Source organism: Arachis hypogaea, chromosome 16 (genome assembly GCF_003086295.3).
Source record: "Arachis hypogaea cultivar Tifrunner chromosome 16, arahy.Tifrunner.gnm2.J5K5, whole genome shotgun sequence".
NCBI lineage: Eukaryota > Viridiplantae > Streptophyta > Magnoliopsida > Fabales > Fabaceae > Arachis > Arachis hypogaea.
In genome coordinates this window covers 130,578,479-130,597,476 of record NC_092051.1, presented here as the reverse complement: position 1 = coordinate 130,597,476, position 18,998 = coordinate 130,578,479, and the positions used below count along the sequence as shown (strand labels likewise).

At 30.8% G+C, this 18,998-nt stretch overlaps 1 protein-coding gene across 1 annotated transcript; it reads left to right on the top strand.

Annotated features, from left to right (window-relative positions):
• The first annotated feature begins 938 nt into the window (after positions 1-938).
• Positions 939-5,495, top strand: LOC112755024 (V-type proton ATPase subunit C). Its single transcript, XM_025802889.3, has 11 exons — positions 939-1,231; positions 1,314-1,382; positions 1,535-1,662; positions 1,758-1,857; positions 3,197-3,264; positions 3,341-3,482; positions 3,671-3,787; positions 4,014-4,139; positions 4,462-4,545; positions 4,632-4,711; positions 5,150-5,495. Exons 1-11 carry the CDS (start codon positions 1,118-1,120, stop codon positions 5,241-5,243), a joined length of 1,122 nt encoding a protein of 373 aa, XP_025658674.1. The 5' UTR covers positions 939-1,117; the 3' UTR covers positions 5,244-5,495.
• Positions 5,496-18,998: the final 13,503 nt, after the last annotated feature.

The window sequence follows — 18,998 nt, the reverse complement described above, 5'->3', positions numbered from 1 at the left end:
CAACAAAAAACTTCACAAAAACAGCCTACACACAAATAAAGTAGCTAAAAAAATTGCAGAAACAGAGAAGAGATTGTAACGGGTTAGGGTTTGTAAAAAAAAAGTAGATATATGAAATTTTAAAAAATTGATGAGAATAAAATAGTCCAAAAAACACTATGTAAATCCGTGTCTCGTTATTTTGTTAAGATATAAAATACATGTATATTGTGAATGTATGTGTGTAAGCTTGTTTTTTTTATTTTTTCTTTTAGAAATTAAATAAAAAACAATTTTATTGTGTTTATGTCTTAGTCTGACATAAAACAAATTGAACGTAAGATAAATAATAAAAAATAAAAAAATTTTACTAAAAAAATAATAAAAAAATTTAAAAAATGTGAATAATAGACTACAGATTTAATTCAATATATATAAAAATTAAAAAATATTTTACAAATTACTTAAATTAAATAATATACTTATTTATTCCAACAAAATAATCATTTTAAATTTTAATTTATCAAAGTATTTTATTTTAATATTTTTTTCTTTTTCAATCAGCCACTTTCACCTTCATTAATAATTAAATAATAAGTGAATAGATTTAAATGTTAATTTTAATTTTTTAAATTTTAAAATTTAAAATTAAATAATTAATTAATGATCTAATTTTTAATTTTAATTTTATTTTTATTTTTTGATTTATTGTTCATATTGTTCTCTATTAATATTATTTTTTTGAGATTTGGATTTTCTAAAGTTTGAATTTTATTTTAGAGAATAAAATTTAATCTCTTATTTTTAAATAATTTTTTTTTTATATTTTTTTATTTCATCTATAAAATAAATGATAAAAAACCAAACTTTATAAAGTGAAATTCAAACTTTAAATGATGTAAATCATTTTTCTGCCTAGGGGTAATGATTGATAATTGATAACTGAATTGATAATAGATATAGACATATAGTAATAGTAGCGAACCATAGCCACATTTTAACGTTGCCACAGGCAAAAAGGTCTTCTCTCAAGTTATGAATTACTGAATTGTGTTGAGCATCGTAAAAACAACGAAGGAACCTGAGAGTTAAAGAAGAACCCATCAGAGCACAGCACAGAGTCACACAGCGATCAATAATGGCGAGCAGGTACTGGGTGGTGTCTCTTCCCGTTCACAACTCCGCTTCCACTCTCTGGAACCAGCTCCAGGATCAAATCTCCAAGCACTCTTTCGACACCCCTCTCTACAGGGTATATATAATTAATCTTCTTACTTCTTTCATTTTCTTCTTTTTTCCGATTTAACCCTCACTTTCTTCTCGATACTTCGCAGTTCAACATCCCTAATCTCCGCGTCGGAACCCTAGACTCTCTCCTCTCTCTCAGCGATGATCTCGCTAAGGTGAATCTACTCAATTCCCCATTCTTCCGATTCGATTAGTTTGTTCTGTTGATCGTGGATCCGCAAATTCACGATTCTCCGAGTTTCTGTTTTGTCTTGTTTCGCTGTTGAAAAAATGCGAAAATGAAGAGACAACGAAATGTTTGATGCAGTCCAACACTTTCATGGAAGGAGTGTCGCACAAGATCCGGCGCCAGATTGAGGAACTTGAGAGGATCTCCGGCGTCGAGAGCAGCGGTCTCACTGTCGATGGTGTCCCTGTTGATTCCTATTTAACCAGGTTTCATTTGAATTCCGTAGTTGGAAATTTGTGACCTCTGTGTGATCTTGTTTGATTTGCATCTGTGTTGAAAGTTAGTGTTTTGATGAATTCAGATTTGTTTGGGATGAAGCAAAGTACCCCACTATGTCGCCATTGAAAGAGATCGTTGATGGAATTCATGGTCAAGTAGCAAAGATAGAGGATGATCTCAAGGTTTTCCTATTTTCTTGCTCTTCTGTAGTGATTGGGTTTAAGATATAGGTAGCAGTAGCATATGATGAATTATCTTTTACCATTCATGGTATCCATAACACTGAACATTCCCTTATAGTGAGATAGTAACTTAAGGAACTGTCCTGCTTACCTTACTAGCCTAACTGCTGTGGCAGAATGCTTAGTCCTTGTTTTCTTATGATTTTTTTTTTGTTAGTTATTTTCCATGATTGCTACCATAATGTTTTTTCCAAGCTTGTAACTGATGTAAGAAAGAAGTTATGTTAAGTTGATAATCAGTTTTGTGCAGCCTTGGTCTTGTTTTGGGGAAAGAAGGTGCTGTGTGCTTAACTTTTATATTGATGAGAAGGGTACATAATATTGAATCAATGGACTCTATTTTTTCATTTTTCATTTAGTTGTTGTAATGTCCTGTTGAGATAAATACAGTAAAAGTATGCTACAATTTGATCCTGTAGATCTAGCTTCGTAAGGCTCATTCAAATTGATTTAAACTCACAAGTTAACATCTGATCCAGAAAAAGTTTATGCTATTCCACTGTCAAAGTGTTCTCTTACTCCTTGAAATAAAATCAAAACATATTTGTACTAAACAAGGTCAAATCTTACAACTTTTAGTGCTTGTGTGAGGTTGACTATAGTAAGGTAGTTGAATGATAAGTGCCCTAAACCAGGTCATTTTTCTGCTGTTGCAATGTTGAAGATGTAATCCATTCTAGCATTGAAACATGTTATTTTTCTTGTATGTCATGACATTTGCTTGATTAATGATTTGATATCACCAATTCACCATTTCCTTTATGATGCTAATTAAAAGATGAAACATGGAATTATTGGGTTCCATGAGTTCTCCTATAGTGTATATAAGTCTATTTCTAAGATCTTTATGCTCTTGAAATTTCTCAATACTTGATAAGATACATGTCGGTTGACAGTTAACAGTTTCCATTGGGAAAGCATAATTGCTTATCTGAGTTGTAGTATTTGTTGTTTTATGAAACCATGAATATCTTAATTCTTTTTTTCTCAGGGTTCTTCCCTGCTGCTCTCTCGATTTTGTGTCTCCTTTCTTCACTAACAGCTCAAAAGGCCCTCTCTTTGTTTCTGCAAATGAAATGTTTTATGTATGCAAAAGGAATATTTGACCAAGGCATTTGAGAAAGGTCTTGGAACTTGAAATTGTTTTTCTTGAGCTTTTAATTGTGATTATCTCCCCTTTTTTGAGGAGTATAGCAAAGAAACATCTCTACTTATTTTGCATTTAGTAGACTGGATTTTCAATATTCAGCTTGGACCTTAAAACTATCATTCATTTCAGGTTCGTGTTTCTGAGTACAACAATATCCGCAGTCAGCTTAATGCTATCAACCGAAAGCAAACTGGAAGGTCTGGATGTTGTTTTGCAACATTGATTTTCAAATTATTTATACTGTTCCCTAGCTGACCTACTTTGCCATTCCAGCCTAGCTGTCCGTGACCTTTCCAACTTGGTAAAACCTGAGGATATTATAACTTCAGAACATTTAACTACTCTCCTTGCCATTGTTTCCAAGTATTCACAAAAGGATTGGCTCGCAAGCTACGAAACACTGACAAACTATGTGGTAAGATAAACCATATGTGCTGCTAAATATGAATCTCAGTTGCTACCTTCTTTGAGGTTACATAAACTGGTCATAACTGAATCTCTGTATATCATGTATACAGTCCAGTAACATTCAAGCTGTTTAATATTTGAGAACATGTTTGTTTTTCCTGGCTTTATTCCTTATTCTGATTAGATTAATTGTAGGTCCCCAGATCTTCCAAGAAGTTGTATGAGGATAATGAATATGCTCTTTACACTGTAACACTCTTCAATCGTGTTGCGGACAACTTCAGAACTAGTGCACGTGAAAAAGGGTTTCAAGTAAGTATTTATTTTTTTCCTGTTTAAACATTAAAAGAAAAAAGGGGAAAAAAAACTGCATACAATCTGTTAGTCTGGTGAAATTCATTTTCTCATTTAAGATTTGATCCTGGAAACTCTATTAAGATGTGGATAGAGGAATGCATGAGGCACCTAATATGCATTGTTCTAGTTCAATTCATTGTTTTTCGAGGTGTTTAATGTAATTTTCTGCTGTCTTGTTCAGATTCGTGATTTTGAATACAGTCCAGAAACACACGAGGGGCGAAAGCAGGAGTTAGATAAATTGATGCGGGATCAGGAAAGTTTGAGAGGTTCTTTGTTGCAGTGGTGCTATACCAGCTATGGAGAGGTAATTTCTTTTACTTTTCACTGACGCTAATTTTCAGGAACAGCTTTGAGTACTACATCAATGAATTTACAGGTGGTAGGCAAGTATGGTCGGTTAAATGACTATCTTCATGCTTAATATCTTGATGTCTGTCTATCTTTATTCTAGCCCCTCAACAACATTATGGAGGGGTTCATCAGTCTATGGTTTCTCTATTTAAAATGTTTAGTGATTGACCATACATTTATAATGGAGTCGCTTTCTGATATAAATTTTGCTTGCTGTATTATTCTAAACATGCTGTGGTTTGTCACCAACTACTTTTACTTTTTATTTTCGGAAGGTTTTCAGCTCGTGGATGCATTTCTGTGCTGTACGTTTATTTGCTGAGAGCATTCTGAGATATGGTCTACCACCATCTTTCTTGGTAACTATGTTCTTCAAAAACCAAAGCTCAGTGCTCCAATTTTTCAGTTTTTGTTTATCATTGAGAAATATTATGTTCGACTCCAGGCATGTGTTTTAGCTCCATCTGTAAAAGCTGAAAAGAAAGTACGTTCTATCCTTGAAGGTTTGAGTGATAGCACAAACAGGCAAGTGGCTTATAATTTCTATATTATTGTATTTGGTTTAAAATCAGTCTTCCTTAATCCTATTCCTAAACCCCCGTAAACACTCATAAATCTGCAGATTAACCCTTGACTAATTTTCCCATCAATTGTTAACAAAAAGAAAAAAAAACACATTTATCAAAATTCAGGTGGATAATTTGCACATAACCAAAGTTCAAGGGGTATAATTAATGCATTTTGGATAAAATGCACATTTGGGGGTAGTTTAGGGGTTTAGGGGTAAGGTGCAATTAGCTTCTCTTTATAGATATAAGCATGCAATGTTCATGGAAGTCTTATGTTTTATTATCTTGAGGTGTCAGTAGCTGAAGATGATACTGAATTCTGTCTCTTAATCTATTACTTTCTCTTGTTAATGCCATAATTTCTCATCTTCAACCTTGAATATTTTGATTGCAGTTCATACTGGAAGTCTGAGGATGATGTAGGGATGGCGGCCCTAGCGGGTGAGGATGCCCACCCCTACGTGTCCTTCACAATCAATCTTGTTTGAGTGCTTTCAGAAACCAACCAGTCCATTTGTAGAGTCCCCCTAAGGATTCCGTTGGACAGAAATAATGCCAATGCCAGACAGGAAGTGAAGATTTTGTACACTACTATCCTATTCCATTCTTTGTTATTATTATTATTTATATATAAATGGAGCAATAAGAAGTCTAAAGAGTGTCTAGTAAATTGTAAGGACAGTACCGGGATTGATCATTAGCAACTTGTTTTAATTTTAATGTTTTCTGGTTTGCGATTATGGTACTCGGAAAAATTTATACATTTGCTTATCCATCCCACTCGGAAAAGTTGTTAAACATTAAATTTTCGGGATTGAAATCGTTTTAACCCCAAAAATGCAGAATTCAAGGGGGTTGATGATGGATTAGACTATCATAAAGTTGACCTAAACCTCGATCTAGTTCTTGTTTGGAGTTACTACCCCTAGTTCGAAATAGCAGATATCTAATTTTCTAATTTCATTTCTTTCTAAATAATTGCTTATTTAATCCAGTTAGAAAAGAAAACTTAAATTATTATTAGCAGAGTGGAAAGTAGAAAGTTTTGGTTTTTTCAATGTATTTAATTATTTAATGTGTCGAAAATTTAAAAGATTTACATTTAACACATTTTAAATTTCTAAAATTTTTAAGATAAAGTGTATTTTTTGTCTTTGAAGCTTGTTAAAAATTTTAAAAATATTTTTAAGCAACATGAATAACAGGTCTTAAAATTGGCTTAATTCAACTAAAACATATTACACTCTAATTCTGCTCCCAAAATTAATTTACTTTTTTAATTTTATTGTTCATATTGTTCAATAATATTGTTGTTTATCTAAACTTTTTCTTTTCACCGTCTTCAAATGAGACGCAAGCTTCAAGCATTGAATGCAGTGCATTATAAATTTGAGAAGATATAGCCTCCAAACTACCTATATTAAATGTGCACTACATGTAGTACATATATATTTTTGGAAAAATTTTAGGTATGGAAGTCACTTAAATGCCAAGCGTATTTACCATTCAAAGGTTACATCTTAAAGAAAATAATAAATAGGTTTTTGACTTTTTAATCTATAGATATTTAAATTTTTAAAAATTTAAATATACATTTAAATATCTGATCTTCTCAAAATCTGGATATATCGATCTCTAGGCCTAATTTATTCCATTTTAAAAATTCTCTCATGTGTGCATCCGTATATTGGCCAAGTAAGTATAATGGAAGCCATCAGAATTTTTTCACAAAGATTTGTGATGGTAAAAAAGGAGGAACAAGCACACTTGGAGAGCGCAGTACAAATTTACTTCACAGGCGAAGTCTCTGGTTCAAGTCCAAGATAGCCCAGTTACACCAAGGAAAAGACACCAAGGAAAAGAATAGAAGACTGACTCCTTCATGCATGCTCTACTTGGCTCGGGGGATATAGCTTAGTTGGTAGAGCTCCGTTCTTGCAATTGGGTCGTTGCGATTACGGATTGAATGTCTAATTGTCTAGGCGGTAATGATAGTTTCTTATACCTGAACCGGTGGTGGCTCACTTTTTCTAAGTAATGGGAAAGAGAAAAAGGACCGAAACATGCCACTGAAAGACTTGGTCAGGTCAGTATAATGGAAGTCACATTTGATTTTTTTGTTGGATATAACAAATTCAGGTGAACAAAGACATCGATGTGTCTAGATTTGGAGAAAATCAAAGACTTAAATATATTTTCAAATTCTCAAAAATTTAAATATTCGTAAACCAAAAGATCAAGGACCTATTTATCATTAGTGCACTATAGAATATTTTGGGTGGAAGCATTAGTGCACTATAGAATATTTTGGTCTTGCGTGGTTGCGGACCGGTTATACGAGTATCAATAAAGGAGGATTATTATTTTACATGAAAGGTGCAGTTTCTTTTTATTTTTTGTCAGTGGATTGAACAACTCTCAATCTTACGTACAACACACATCCACACGCTCCTCACATTCTTACCATTTTTTCTTCTTCAATTGCCGTTGATAGGAGTTGAGCTCGAGACCTTTGAGATGGAGAGAGAGTGAAATACCGTGTGAGTTAAAGCTTGTTGGCGTGCAGCTTCTTAAGCACACGCGTAGGAGACCCGGCTATTGTTTTTTTTTTTTTTTTGGTCAAGTCGGCTATTGTGTTTTAGCTGAGCTTTGGTGTTAGCCGTAGTTGTGTAGCAGGCTAAGAGAGGTTTTGGTTTTGGCCCAAGCATAATGAATGTGGAAGAAGTTGTTTGGTTTCTTTAGGCTCGGTCAAAATTTTTTCCCAAAAATTATTTTTGAATACAGTGGATCATTTGAGCAACTAATTTTGAAAGAAATAATTGTGTAACTTAAAAAACGTGTTTCTTGCAATGGTGTTTCATTGATAGAAAAAAAAAAAAAAAAAGAAAGAAAGTTAAAGTCGATAGGATATGTCTAAAATCAGCCCAATTATTTTGTGCATATTAGATGTGCCACTTTTTATGAGTCATTAAATTTTATTAAATGAAAATCAAAGAATGTTATGAAAGGAGAATAATAATAGACTTTATAAATATAGAATATATATATATATATATGTTACAGCATGGATAGATAAGGATGAATGCTCATTTAAGGGTGGATCTAATTTCCTATATAAGGAGCAAATTCTCATGGAAAAGTACAATTAATAAAGTTTGAATAGTTGAATTTATTTGCCTATAAAAGCATGAACGAGGCAAATGAATTTTACACAGTTACAAATACTTCTCTTTCTCTTTCTCTTTACAACAATAAAATTATCTTCTCTCTTTATACACTATTAATAATTTCTCTTTATCTATCTTTATGTTACTGCATATAAATATATAAAGTATTTTATCAAGTTACTTATATTAATATTAGAGTCTTCTATTTACATTTTATTTTATATTACCTCTTCCTTATTTATTTATTTAGTTATTTTATAACACGTTATCAGCACAAAGCTCTAACGAAGTTTTAGGAAGACTTCAGGTAACAAATTTTTATTATGTCGAAACTCTTTCATCTTGAATATAATGCTTTTGATATATTTGGAAACAATTATTTACCATGGATACTAGATGCTAAAATCCATCTTGATTCAATGGATCTTGAAGATACCATTAAAGCTGAAAATAATACATCCCATAAGGATAAAGCCAAAGTCATATTTTTCCTTCATCGTCATCTTGAAGTATGATTGAAAAATGAATATTCCACATTAAAAGATCCTGCAGATATGTGGAAAGACCTTGAAGAAAGGTACAATCATGTGATACTTCCTCAAACCCAATATGTTAGAGAAAATTTTCTCGACCTTCCATGTCTCGAATGTGCTCCTGCAGCAGCAGTATCGAGAAAAAGAAATTAAAAATGTTCTGAGTTAATTTCTTGCCTTCTTGTTGCTGAACGCAACAATGAGTTAATTTTGAGAAATCATGAAGCGCGCCCAGTTGGCGCCGCCCCATTTCTTGAAACAAATGCGGCAAATCATAACCCCAGAAGAGGTAAATAGCAAGATTTTGGTAGTAAGAAAAATTATGGAAGGAAAAGGAATTATGTTCTCAAAGGATCTCACCAGAAGTGGGATGAAGAAAGAAATATTGGGCAAAGTAAATCAATTGAGGATAAATGCTCCCGTTGTGGTGGAAAGGGCCATTGGTCACGTACCTGTCGTACCCCAAGGCACCTAGTTGATCTTTACCAGGCATCTTTGAAAAAGAACGACAAAGGAAAGGAAACAAATTTTGTTTCAAATGATGCTGAGAACTCCACCACTCATTATGATGTATCTGATTTCTTTAAGGATCTTGAAGAAAATATTGGCTATTTAATTAATGATGGAATAATTTAATGTGTTTGTTAAGTATTCATGTGAATATTTTTTACTGTGCATGTACTTTTGCTTATTTTATTATTATTATTATTTGTCTTTGAAGAGAAATGGCAAGGATATATTCCGAAGATATTTGCCTTGCGGATAGTGCAAATTCGCACACTATTCTTAAAAGTGATATATATATATTTTACCAATCTTATGCCAAAAGAAGAGTATGTTAATACTATTATTGGCTCGGGTAATGTGATAGAAAGCTCTGGAAGAGCTATAATTTTGTTTCCTGAAGGAACAAAATTTGTAATAAATAATGCACTATTATCTACCAAGTCTCTGAGGAACTTGTTGAGCTTCAAAGATATTCGCCGAAATGGATATCATATTGAAATAATGAATGAGGAAAATCATGAGTATTTATGTATCACAACTCATGATTCAAATAAGAAAGTTATATTAGAAAAATTACCCTCACTTTCATCTGGGTTGTATTATACCAAGATTAGTGCAATTGAATCACATGCTATTGTAAACCAGAAGTTTACTAGCCCAAATGAATTCATAACTTGGCATGATAGATTGGGTCATCCGGGAACAACCATGATGAGGAGAATTATTGAAAACTCTCATGGACATTCACTAAAGAACCAGAAGATTCTTAAAACTAGTGAATTTTGTTGTGCTGCGTGTTCTCAGGGAAAGTTAATTTTAAGGCCATCACCAGTAAAGGTTGGATTTGAGTCTCCTGAATTCCTAGAAAGGATTCAAGGTGATATATGTGGACCTATTCATCCACCATGTGGATCTTTTAGATATTTTATGGTCCTAATAGACGCATCTTCGAGATGGTCACATGTGTGCTTATTATCTTCTTGCAACCTGGCGTTTGCGAGATTATTGGCTCAAATTATTCGATTAAAAGTACAATTTCCAGAAAATCCAATCAAAGCAATTCGTCTTGATAATGCTGGTGAATTTACTTCCCAAGCTTTTGATGCTTATTGTATGGCTAATGGAATAAGTGTTGAACATCCAGTAGTTTATGTTCACACACAAAATGGGTTAGCAGAATCACTTATTAAGCGCCTCCAATTAATTGCTAGACCCTTGCTTATGAGAACAAATCTCCCAACCTCGGTTTGGGGGCATGCAGTTTTACATGCCGCAGCACTTATTCGTTTGAAGCCAACGAGTTATCATCAATTCTCTCCTATGCAATTAGCTTTTGGCCAGCAGCCAAATGTTTCCCATTTAAGAATATTTGGGTGTGCAATATATGTTCCCATTGCACCACCTAATCGCATCAAAATGGGACCCCAAAGAAAATTGGGGATATATGTTGGATATGATTCTCCCTCTATAGTGAGGTATCTTGAGATACAAACTGGTGATGTGTTTAAAGCCCGGTTTGCGGATTGTCATTTTGATGAATCAAAATTTCCAACATTAGGGGGAGAGAATAAGCTTCCTGAAAAGGAACTTAATTGGAATGCATCATCGTTGATGCATTTAGATCCTCGATCAGGGCAATGTGAACTAGAAGTTCAAAAAATTATACATTTGCAAAGAATAGCAAATGAATTGCCTGATGCATTTTCCGATACAAAGAGGATAACCAAATCTTACATACCAGCGGAAAATGCCTCAATTCGAATTGACGTCCCAGTAGGACAAGTAGCCACTGAAGCAAATTCACGCCAGAAGCGTGGCAGGGCAGAAAATGCCCCAATTCGAATTGATGTCCCAGTAGGACAAATAGCCACGGAAGCAAATACACGCCAGAAGCGTGGCAGGCCTGTCGGTTCCAAAGATAAAAATCGTCGAAAGAGAAAAGAGGTAAATACGATTCCTGTTGAAAAAGACATAGTAAAGACACCGGCAGTTGTCCAAAATTCTGATATAACGCTAGAAAACATTCAGGTACCTGAAAATTGTGAAAATGACGAGATCTCGATAAATTATGTCTTTACAGGAGAGAAATGGGACCGAAATAAGACAATTGTCAATGAAATATTTGCATATAATGTGGCATTAGATATCATGCATGAAAGTAAGGATCTTGAGCCAAGATCAGTTGAAGAATGTCGACAAAGAAATGATTGGCCAAAATGGGAAGCAGCCATGAAGGCTGAATTAGACTCACTTGCAAAACGTGAAGTCTTTGGACCTGTAGTCCGTATACCTGAAGATGTAAAACCTGTTGGATATAAGTGGGTATTTGTGAAAAACGAAATGAGAAAAATGAAGTTGTGCGCTATAAAGCCCGACTTGTGGCACAAGGTTTTTCACAAAGGCCCGGTATAGATTATGAAGAAACGTATTCCCCTGTAGTGGATGCGATAACATTGCGTTATTTGGTCAGTTTATCTGCATATCATAAACTGCATATGCATGGATGTGGTAACAGCCTATTTATACGGCTCATTAGATCGGGATATCTATATGAAAGTCCCTGAAGGACTAAAGATATCTAAACCATCTAGTGAATATTCGCAAGGGTTATACTCAGTCAAATTGCAAAGATCTTTATATGGTCTAAAGCAATCTGGACGAATGTGGTATAATCGTCTTACTGAGTATCTGGCCAAAAACGGATTCAAGAATGATGATATCTGCCCAAGTATTTTCATAAAGAAAACTACATCTGGGTTCATTATAATTGCTGTGTACGTTGATGATTTAAATATCATTGGGACTCCTGAAGAGATTCCAACAATTATAAAAACTTTAAAAGAAGAGTTTGAGATGAAAGATCTTGGAAGAACTAAATTTTGTCTCGGCCTGCAGATCGAACATATAAAAAGTGGGATCTTTATTCATCAAACAACATACACAGAAAAGATCTTGAAGAGATTTTATATGGATAAGTCACATCCATTAAGTACACCAATGATCGTAAGATCTTTGGATGTGGAAAAGGATCAATTCCGTCCCAAAGAAGAGAATGAAGATATCCTTGGTCCTGAAGTACCATATCTTAGTGCCATTGGAGCACTAATGTATCTTGCTAATAATACACGACCCGATATATCATTTGCTGTGAATTTACTAGCAAGATATAGTTCCTCTCCAACCAGAAGACATTGGAGTGGAATCAAACAAATCTTTCGATATCTTCATGGGACGGTTGATATGGGATTGTTTTATCCCTATGGATCCAAGTCACAACTAGTTGGCTATGCAGATGCCGGATACTTATCTGATCCACATAAAGGGAGATCTCAAACAGGATACCTGTTTACATATGGTGGAACAGCTATATCATGGAGGTCCACGAAACAGACAATTGCTGCAACATCCTCTAATCATGCTGAAATACTGGCAATTCATGAAGCTAGTCGCGAGTGTTTTTGGCTGAGGAGTCTGATCCAATACATTCTGTCATCATGTGGACTGATTGATCATAAGATAGCTCCAACTATCCTGTTTGAAGATAATGCAGCATGTATTGCTCAACTTAAAGGCGGATACATCAAATGCGATAGAACAAAGCATATTTCTCCCAAATTCTTCTTCACTCATAACCTTCAAAATCAAGGGACAATTGATGTCCAACAGATCCGTTCAAGTGACAATCTGGCAGATTTATTCACAAAGTCACTCCCGAAATCCTCCTTTGAAAGACTGGTACATGAGATTGGGATGCGCCGATTTCGAGACATTAAATAATGTCAGCAAGAGGGGGAGACTGTACTCTTTTTTCCTTGGTCAAGTTTTTTTTTTCCCATTGGGTTTTTCTTGACAAGGTTTTTAATGAGGCAGTCCCATCACAAAGGATATTGTACTCTTTTTCCTTCACTAAGGTTTTTCCCACAGGGTTTTCCTTTAGTAAGGTTTTAATGAGGCAATAATCCTAAATGAGCATCCAAGGGGGAGTGTTACAGCATGGATAGATAAGGATAAATGCTCATTTAAGGGTGGATCTAATTTCCTATGTAAGGAGCAAATTCTCATGGAAAAGTACAATTAATAAAGTTTGAATAGTTGAATTTATTTGCCTATAAAAGCATGAACGAGGCAAATGAATTTTACACAGTTACAAATACTTCTCTTTCTCTTTCTCTTTACAACAATAAAATTATCTTCTCTCTTTATATACTATTAATAATTTCTCTTTATCTATCTTTATGTTACTGCATATAAATATATAAAGTATTTTATCAAGTTACTTATATTAATATTAGAGTCTTCTATTTACATTTTATTTTATATTACCTCTTCCTTATTTATTTATTTAGTTATTTTATAACAATATATATATTTTAATACAGAATATTTTAAATATGGTAAGTATAATCTTTTACTTTAAAATAAATATAAAACATATAAATATGTAAAAAATATTTTTTTATTAAGATTAATTATTATACAGTACTATTTTTAATTACATAATTTAAAAAGTTAAATTATTTTATATTACTTGAAAATAATTAAATTATTTTATATTATTTAAAAATAATTAGATTATTCAATAAAAATTATTTATTAATAGTTAATTTTATTAAAAATATATTATTATATGACATAATTTTTTAATCAAATATTTGTAAACCTATATTTTATTCAAAATAGTATATATAATATTATTTTAATAAAATTAATTATTATATAATATTTGAAAAACGTGTAATATTTATATGTATTATATATATTCTAAAAAAAATTTAAAAATATTAATTTTAAAAATTTTAAACGCATAATATTTTCATGTATTATATATCACAATAAACGTGGAAATAATAAACGTATAATATCACAATAAAATTTTGAAAAAATAAAAAAGTTAATATTTTTATGTAGAATATAAAATATTTTAAATGAATTTTACTTTTATAAATATTTTGGGAAAGAATTATATTATATAATAATATATTTATATTTTTGTTTCGTTAAAAAATTACGTTAAACTATTTCAATTTATATTACGTTAAAAAACTATTTCTATCTTTTCCAATTTATATTAAAATTTTATTATATAATAATTTAATTATTTATCAAGTAATATAAAATAATTTTTATATTATAAAAATATAAAATAATAAATTTTGAATATAATAATCTAATTATTTGTCAAGTAATATAAAATAAATTTTAATTATTTTATATTTTTATATTACAGTTTAAAATATTATTTTAATATAATTTTTTAATATTATAAATTTTTTTATAATAATTAATCTTAATGAATAAAAAATACTCATATATTTTGTATTTATACATTTTATATCTAATTATTTAAAAATAAAAAATTCGGTTGCCATTTAAAATATTGCGTATTAAAATATTGTCATTTAAAGCATTTAGCTATGTACTAGGATATTTTGTATTTATTAGAGTTCATCAATGCTCTTCTTTTATATTTATTAGGATTAATTATTATGCAAATTTTTTTCTAATATTAAAATGATATGTTAAACTATAATATAATTTATAAAATAATTAAAAGTTATTTTATATTACTTGATAAATAATTAAATTATTATATAATATAATTTTAATATAAATTAGAAAAGAAATAGTTTTTAATGTAATATAAATTGATATAGTTTAACGTAAATTTTAACGTAACAGAAATATAAATATATTATTATATAATATAATTTTTTTCAAAATATTTATAAAAATAAAATTTATTTAAAATATTATATATTATACATAAAAATATTAATTTTTTTTTGTTTTTTAAATTTTTATTGTGATATTACACGTTTATTATTTCTATGTTTATTGTGATATATAATACATGAAAATATTATACGTTAAAAATTTTTAAAATTAATTTTTTTCAATTTTTTTAAATTATATATAATACATATAAATATTACACGTTTTTTTAAATAATATATAATAATTAATTTTGTTAAAATAATATTATATATACTATTTTAAATAAAATGTATGTTTACAAATATTTGATTAAAAAATTATGTCATATAATAATATATTTTTAATAAAATTAACTATTAATAAATATTTTTTAATGAATGATCTAATTATCTTTAAATAATATAAAATAATTTAATTATTTTCAAGTAACATAAAATAATTTAATTTTTTATATTATGTAATTAAAAAATAATACTGTATAATAATTAAATTTAATAAATAAAAAATATTTTTGTACGTATTTATATATTTTATATTTATTTTAATGTAAAAGATTATACTCACTATTTTTAAAATATTCTATATTAAAATGTATTTACATATGTATATACTAATATATTCTATATTTATAAAGTCGATGAGTACTCCTCTTTTATAATATTTTTTAATTTTCATCTAATAAATAGATGCAATTCAATTGTCCCGCATAAGATGTAAAAAAATTTGAAAAGTGATTTCGTTGTGTTTGTTTGACGTTGTTGTGGCTGTGCTTGAATAGGTGGAAGTGTCATCAAGAATAATGAGTAGTGTTCTTATCCGGAACCCTTTTCCAAAATTTAGCTCGGCACCACCGAGAAAACCTTCAATTCCAGGGTTCTGGTAGCAGCTTCAAGTTTCTCAGAATTTCAATCCGTACGTCAGACTTATAAAAAATATTCCAACGCTCAAATTAATTCTTTACGAAAGAGCTTATAAAATTAAATATTAAAAGTGGACTTGTTTATCAATCAATAATTATTTAACAAGAGTAATAAATATAATTATTTTTAGATGAGTTTTGTATATGATAAGAAATTATTTAGTATGTAATTTTATAAAATTAAATCTGTTAAAAAATCATTTATGTTAAAAAAATATAAATATGGATTTAAACAAAATTTAGATGTGTACTAAAAATATTGTGTATTATTTTATTATTTTAAATACATTAAAAAATTATTTATGTTAAAAAAGTATAAACACAAATTTAAAAAAATTTTGAATATGTGGCAAAAATATTTTTTTATGGTTTTAGATGTGTTATGATCATATATAAAATAATAAAAAACTACAACAAAAATAATTACATGAGAAAGAGAAAAAAAAATAATATTTAAATATAAGTACATGGAACTAAAATATAATTGCATATTGAAAAAAGAAGGTGATATTATTCAGATCCAACTAAATATCAATGGTCTATAATACTTTTACATCATAAGAAAGAATTATAAAAGAAATGCGTCCAATAATTTAAATACATATTGAAATAAAATAATAAAATAACAATGTAAAAATTATCAAAGAAGCATTATTTAGTGCGCACCAAGAAGCAAGGCAACACAAAAGTAGTGTATAACAATCTATGAAGCACGGATTCTCCTATGGTGCCGGCGTATTCGTGTCGGACACGAATCCGACACCGACACTCGACGGATACTTCAAACGAGCGTATCGGTGGCGTGTCTTCTTGCGGTGCAGAATTTTGGTGAAAAAAGGAGATACCAGCATGTGGGACGTCAAAGTTGATAACAACAGTCCAGATCTGAGTGAGGTTTCGTATTTATCTTTAGATGAACCAAACATAGAAGCTGTGGTATTTGCGGATGATGGACTTGGAGGAGAAGAAATTGATACATTTTCTGTTAGCGAGATGGCAAGAGTATATTAATTTTTTTTTTATTTTTTTAATAATTGCATAATTTTTAGACTTTTTTATGCAACTATGTTTCCTCTTATATTTACAATATGATATTTAATTTATTAATTTAATATATTATTTAAATTTTAATTCACAACGTATCCTAAACGTGTCGTATCCAATTTTTTATAAAAAGAACGTGTCGGCGTATCCGTGTCGTGTCGTGTCCGTATCGCGTGTCGTATCGGTGCTTCCTAGATAACAATGTGCACCAAGTTTGTGCACCAATGAATCATAGACACGGACACGCAGCCATAAATATGGGATACGATGCAACACAAAATATGCAGATATATTATTTAATTTTTTTATAAGATATGGATATAATATTTTAATATTTTATTCAAATTAAAATATAAATTATATATTTTAGTTATTTTTAATTATATAAAATATTTAAAATAATTTTTCATATTAATATATATATTATTTTTAAATTCATTTTAAGAATAAGGTTGAATACGACTGACACATGATGATATTTAGGTGTGCTCAAATATATCTAAAATAGTATTCTTTATTTTTTATTAAAATACGATTGAACACAAAAAATACGTGTGTGTTGGACGAGTATCGAATAAGTATCGTATTCAAAAGATATCCGACACGAGGATATAGCAACTTAAAAAAGTATTCGTGTTTCATAGTTGTGCACAAATAATGGATAATGAATTGACTATTGAAAATTCCAAACCAAATAGTTACACTAAGTTTAAAGGTGGATTTTAGCCTATTTAAATTATAAGAAATTTAAAATAATTTTTGTTGATCGAAAAATATCTTTGACTAAGATGAGGTAGTTCGAAGTAGTGAAAAAGTTGAAGACTTAAGCGGTTCTTGAAAAGATGCTTGTATATGTATTGGCTGGAGGTACTTGATACGGATTCGATTTCGAAATATTTTATCGAATCGAATAGGTCAAATCGGTCAAGTATTCGAAAGAAGTAATCAAATGAGTTATTTCGAAAATAAGATCGAGCAGTTATATGAGTGAAGAAGTTGAAGACATTTACCACGTGGAGAATTTATGAGTAAGCGTTTATCAGCCAAATGGCGGGAACGGTTACCGAGGAGTAGGGGTGGCAAACAGGCCTAAACCTGCCGGGTCGGCCCGTGTAACCCGCCTAAAAAGGCGGACCGGGTTGAAAAATTTGGACTGCCAAATAGCAAAAGCCCGCCTAACCCGCACCGCTTAAACTGCGGGCTTTGGCGGGGCGGGGTGGGCTTTCCCGCTGGACTTAGTGTTTTTTTAGTGATGGGGTATTTTTACAATTTTTTGGTCAAAACCTAACTTCTCCTAACCTAACTTACAAGAGTATGAAGATAAAAATTGAGTGGTTTAGATTATGTTTATATTACTTTGGAGATAATATTTATAATTATGTTTTAAATTATGTTTATTTTGCTTTGGAGAGAATATTTATACTAATGTTTTGGATGAAAACTTGGTTTATAATTATGTTTATTAGATATTTATAATTAAAAAGATTTTAATGTTTATGAATATAAAAAATATAATTTTTATGTCTTTAGAAATTATAAATTTATTAATATGATTGTATATATTATTTAGTAGTTAATAGTAAAAAAAGGGAGCTTTGGCGGGCCTAGCCCGCCAGCCCGCAGTTAGGTGGGGCGAGGCGGGCTTCTGGCGGGGCGGGGCGGGGTGGGCTTCCCCGCTTGCCACCCCTACCGAGGAGTGCGCATTCAAAGTTGTGTTTTTCTAATTAATTGTCAGTTACGAAAGTAGATTATAAATACTAGAAAATTTTAGGAAATAAGGGTTGGAACTTCAATTCAGAAAACACTCAAGCACACTCACATCCCCTGCGAATTTCTGAGTCTGCAATCGAGTTACTTTTTTGTAAGGTTCCTTCCATGTTTTATCTTTTCAATTTATATTTCTGTAAACTTTACTTTTCAAGTAATTTCATCTTTCAAGCATTCCTTTAATTTTCCTTGTCTAATTTACATTTCAGCACTTTTGAATTCTTTGTCAAAGCCCTTTGACCCAGTCGAAGGCATTTTATTGCTTTCTTTAAACTTTAAATGCAACTTTTCAATTCCAGTACATTTTCTTTTCGAAAACTTTATTCATTCATTTCTTTTATTCATTTTTAAATTTTAATTTATCTTTTATCTCATTTCCCGTCTAATCGAAGACACTTTGATGCACTTTTAGAAAACTGGTACCTATAAAGAGGAGTAGGTTTCGCTCCCAGACCACTAGATATCGAACCACCTTCGATTTGCAAAAAATCGACAAAACAAATTGGCACGCCCGGTGGGACAATTTTAAAATTTGAAGTGTGTCAAAAGAGTTTCTATATCATTTGGTGCATGCAATTGAGGAGTGAAAAA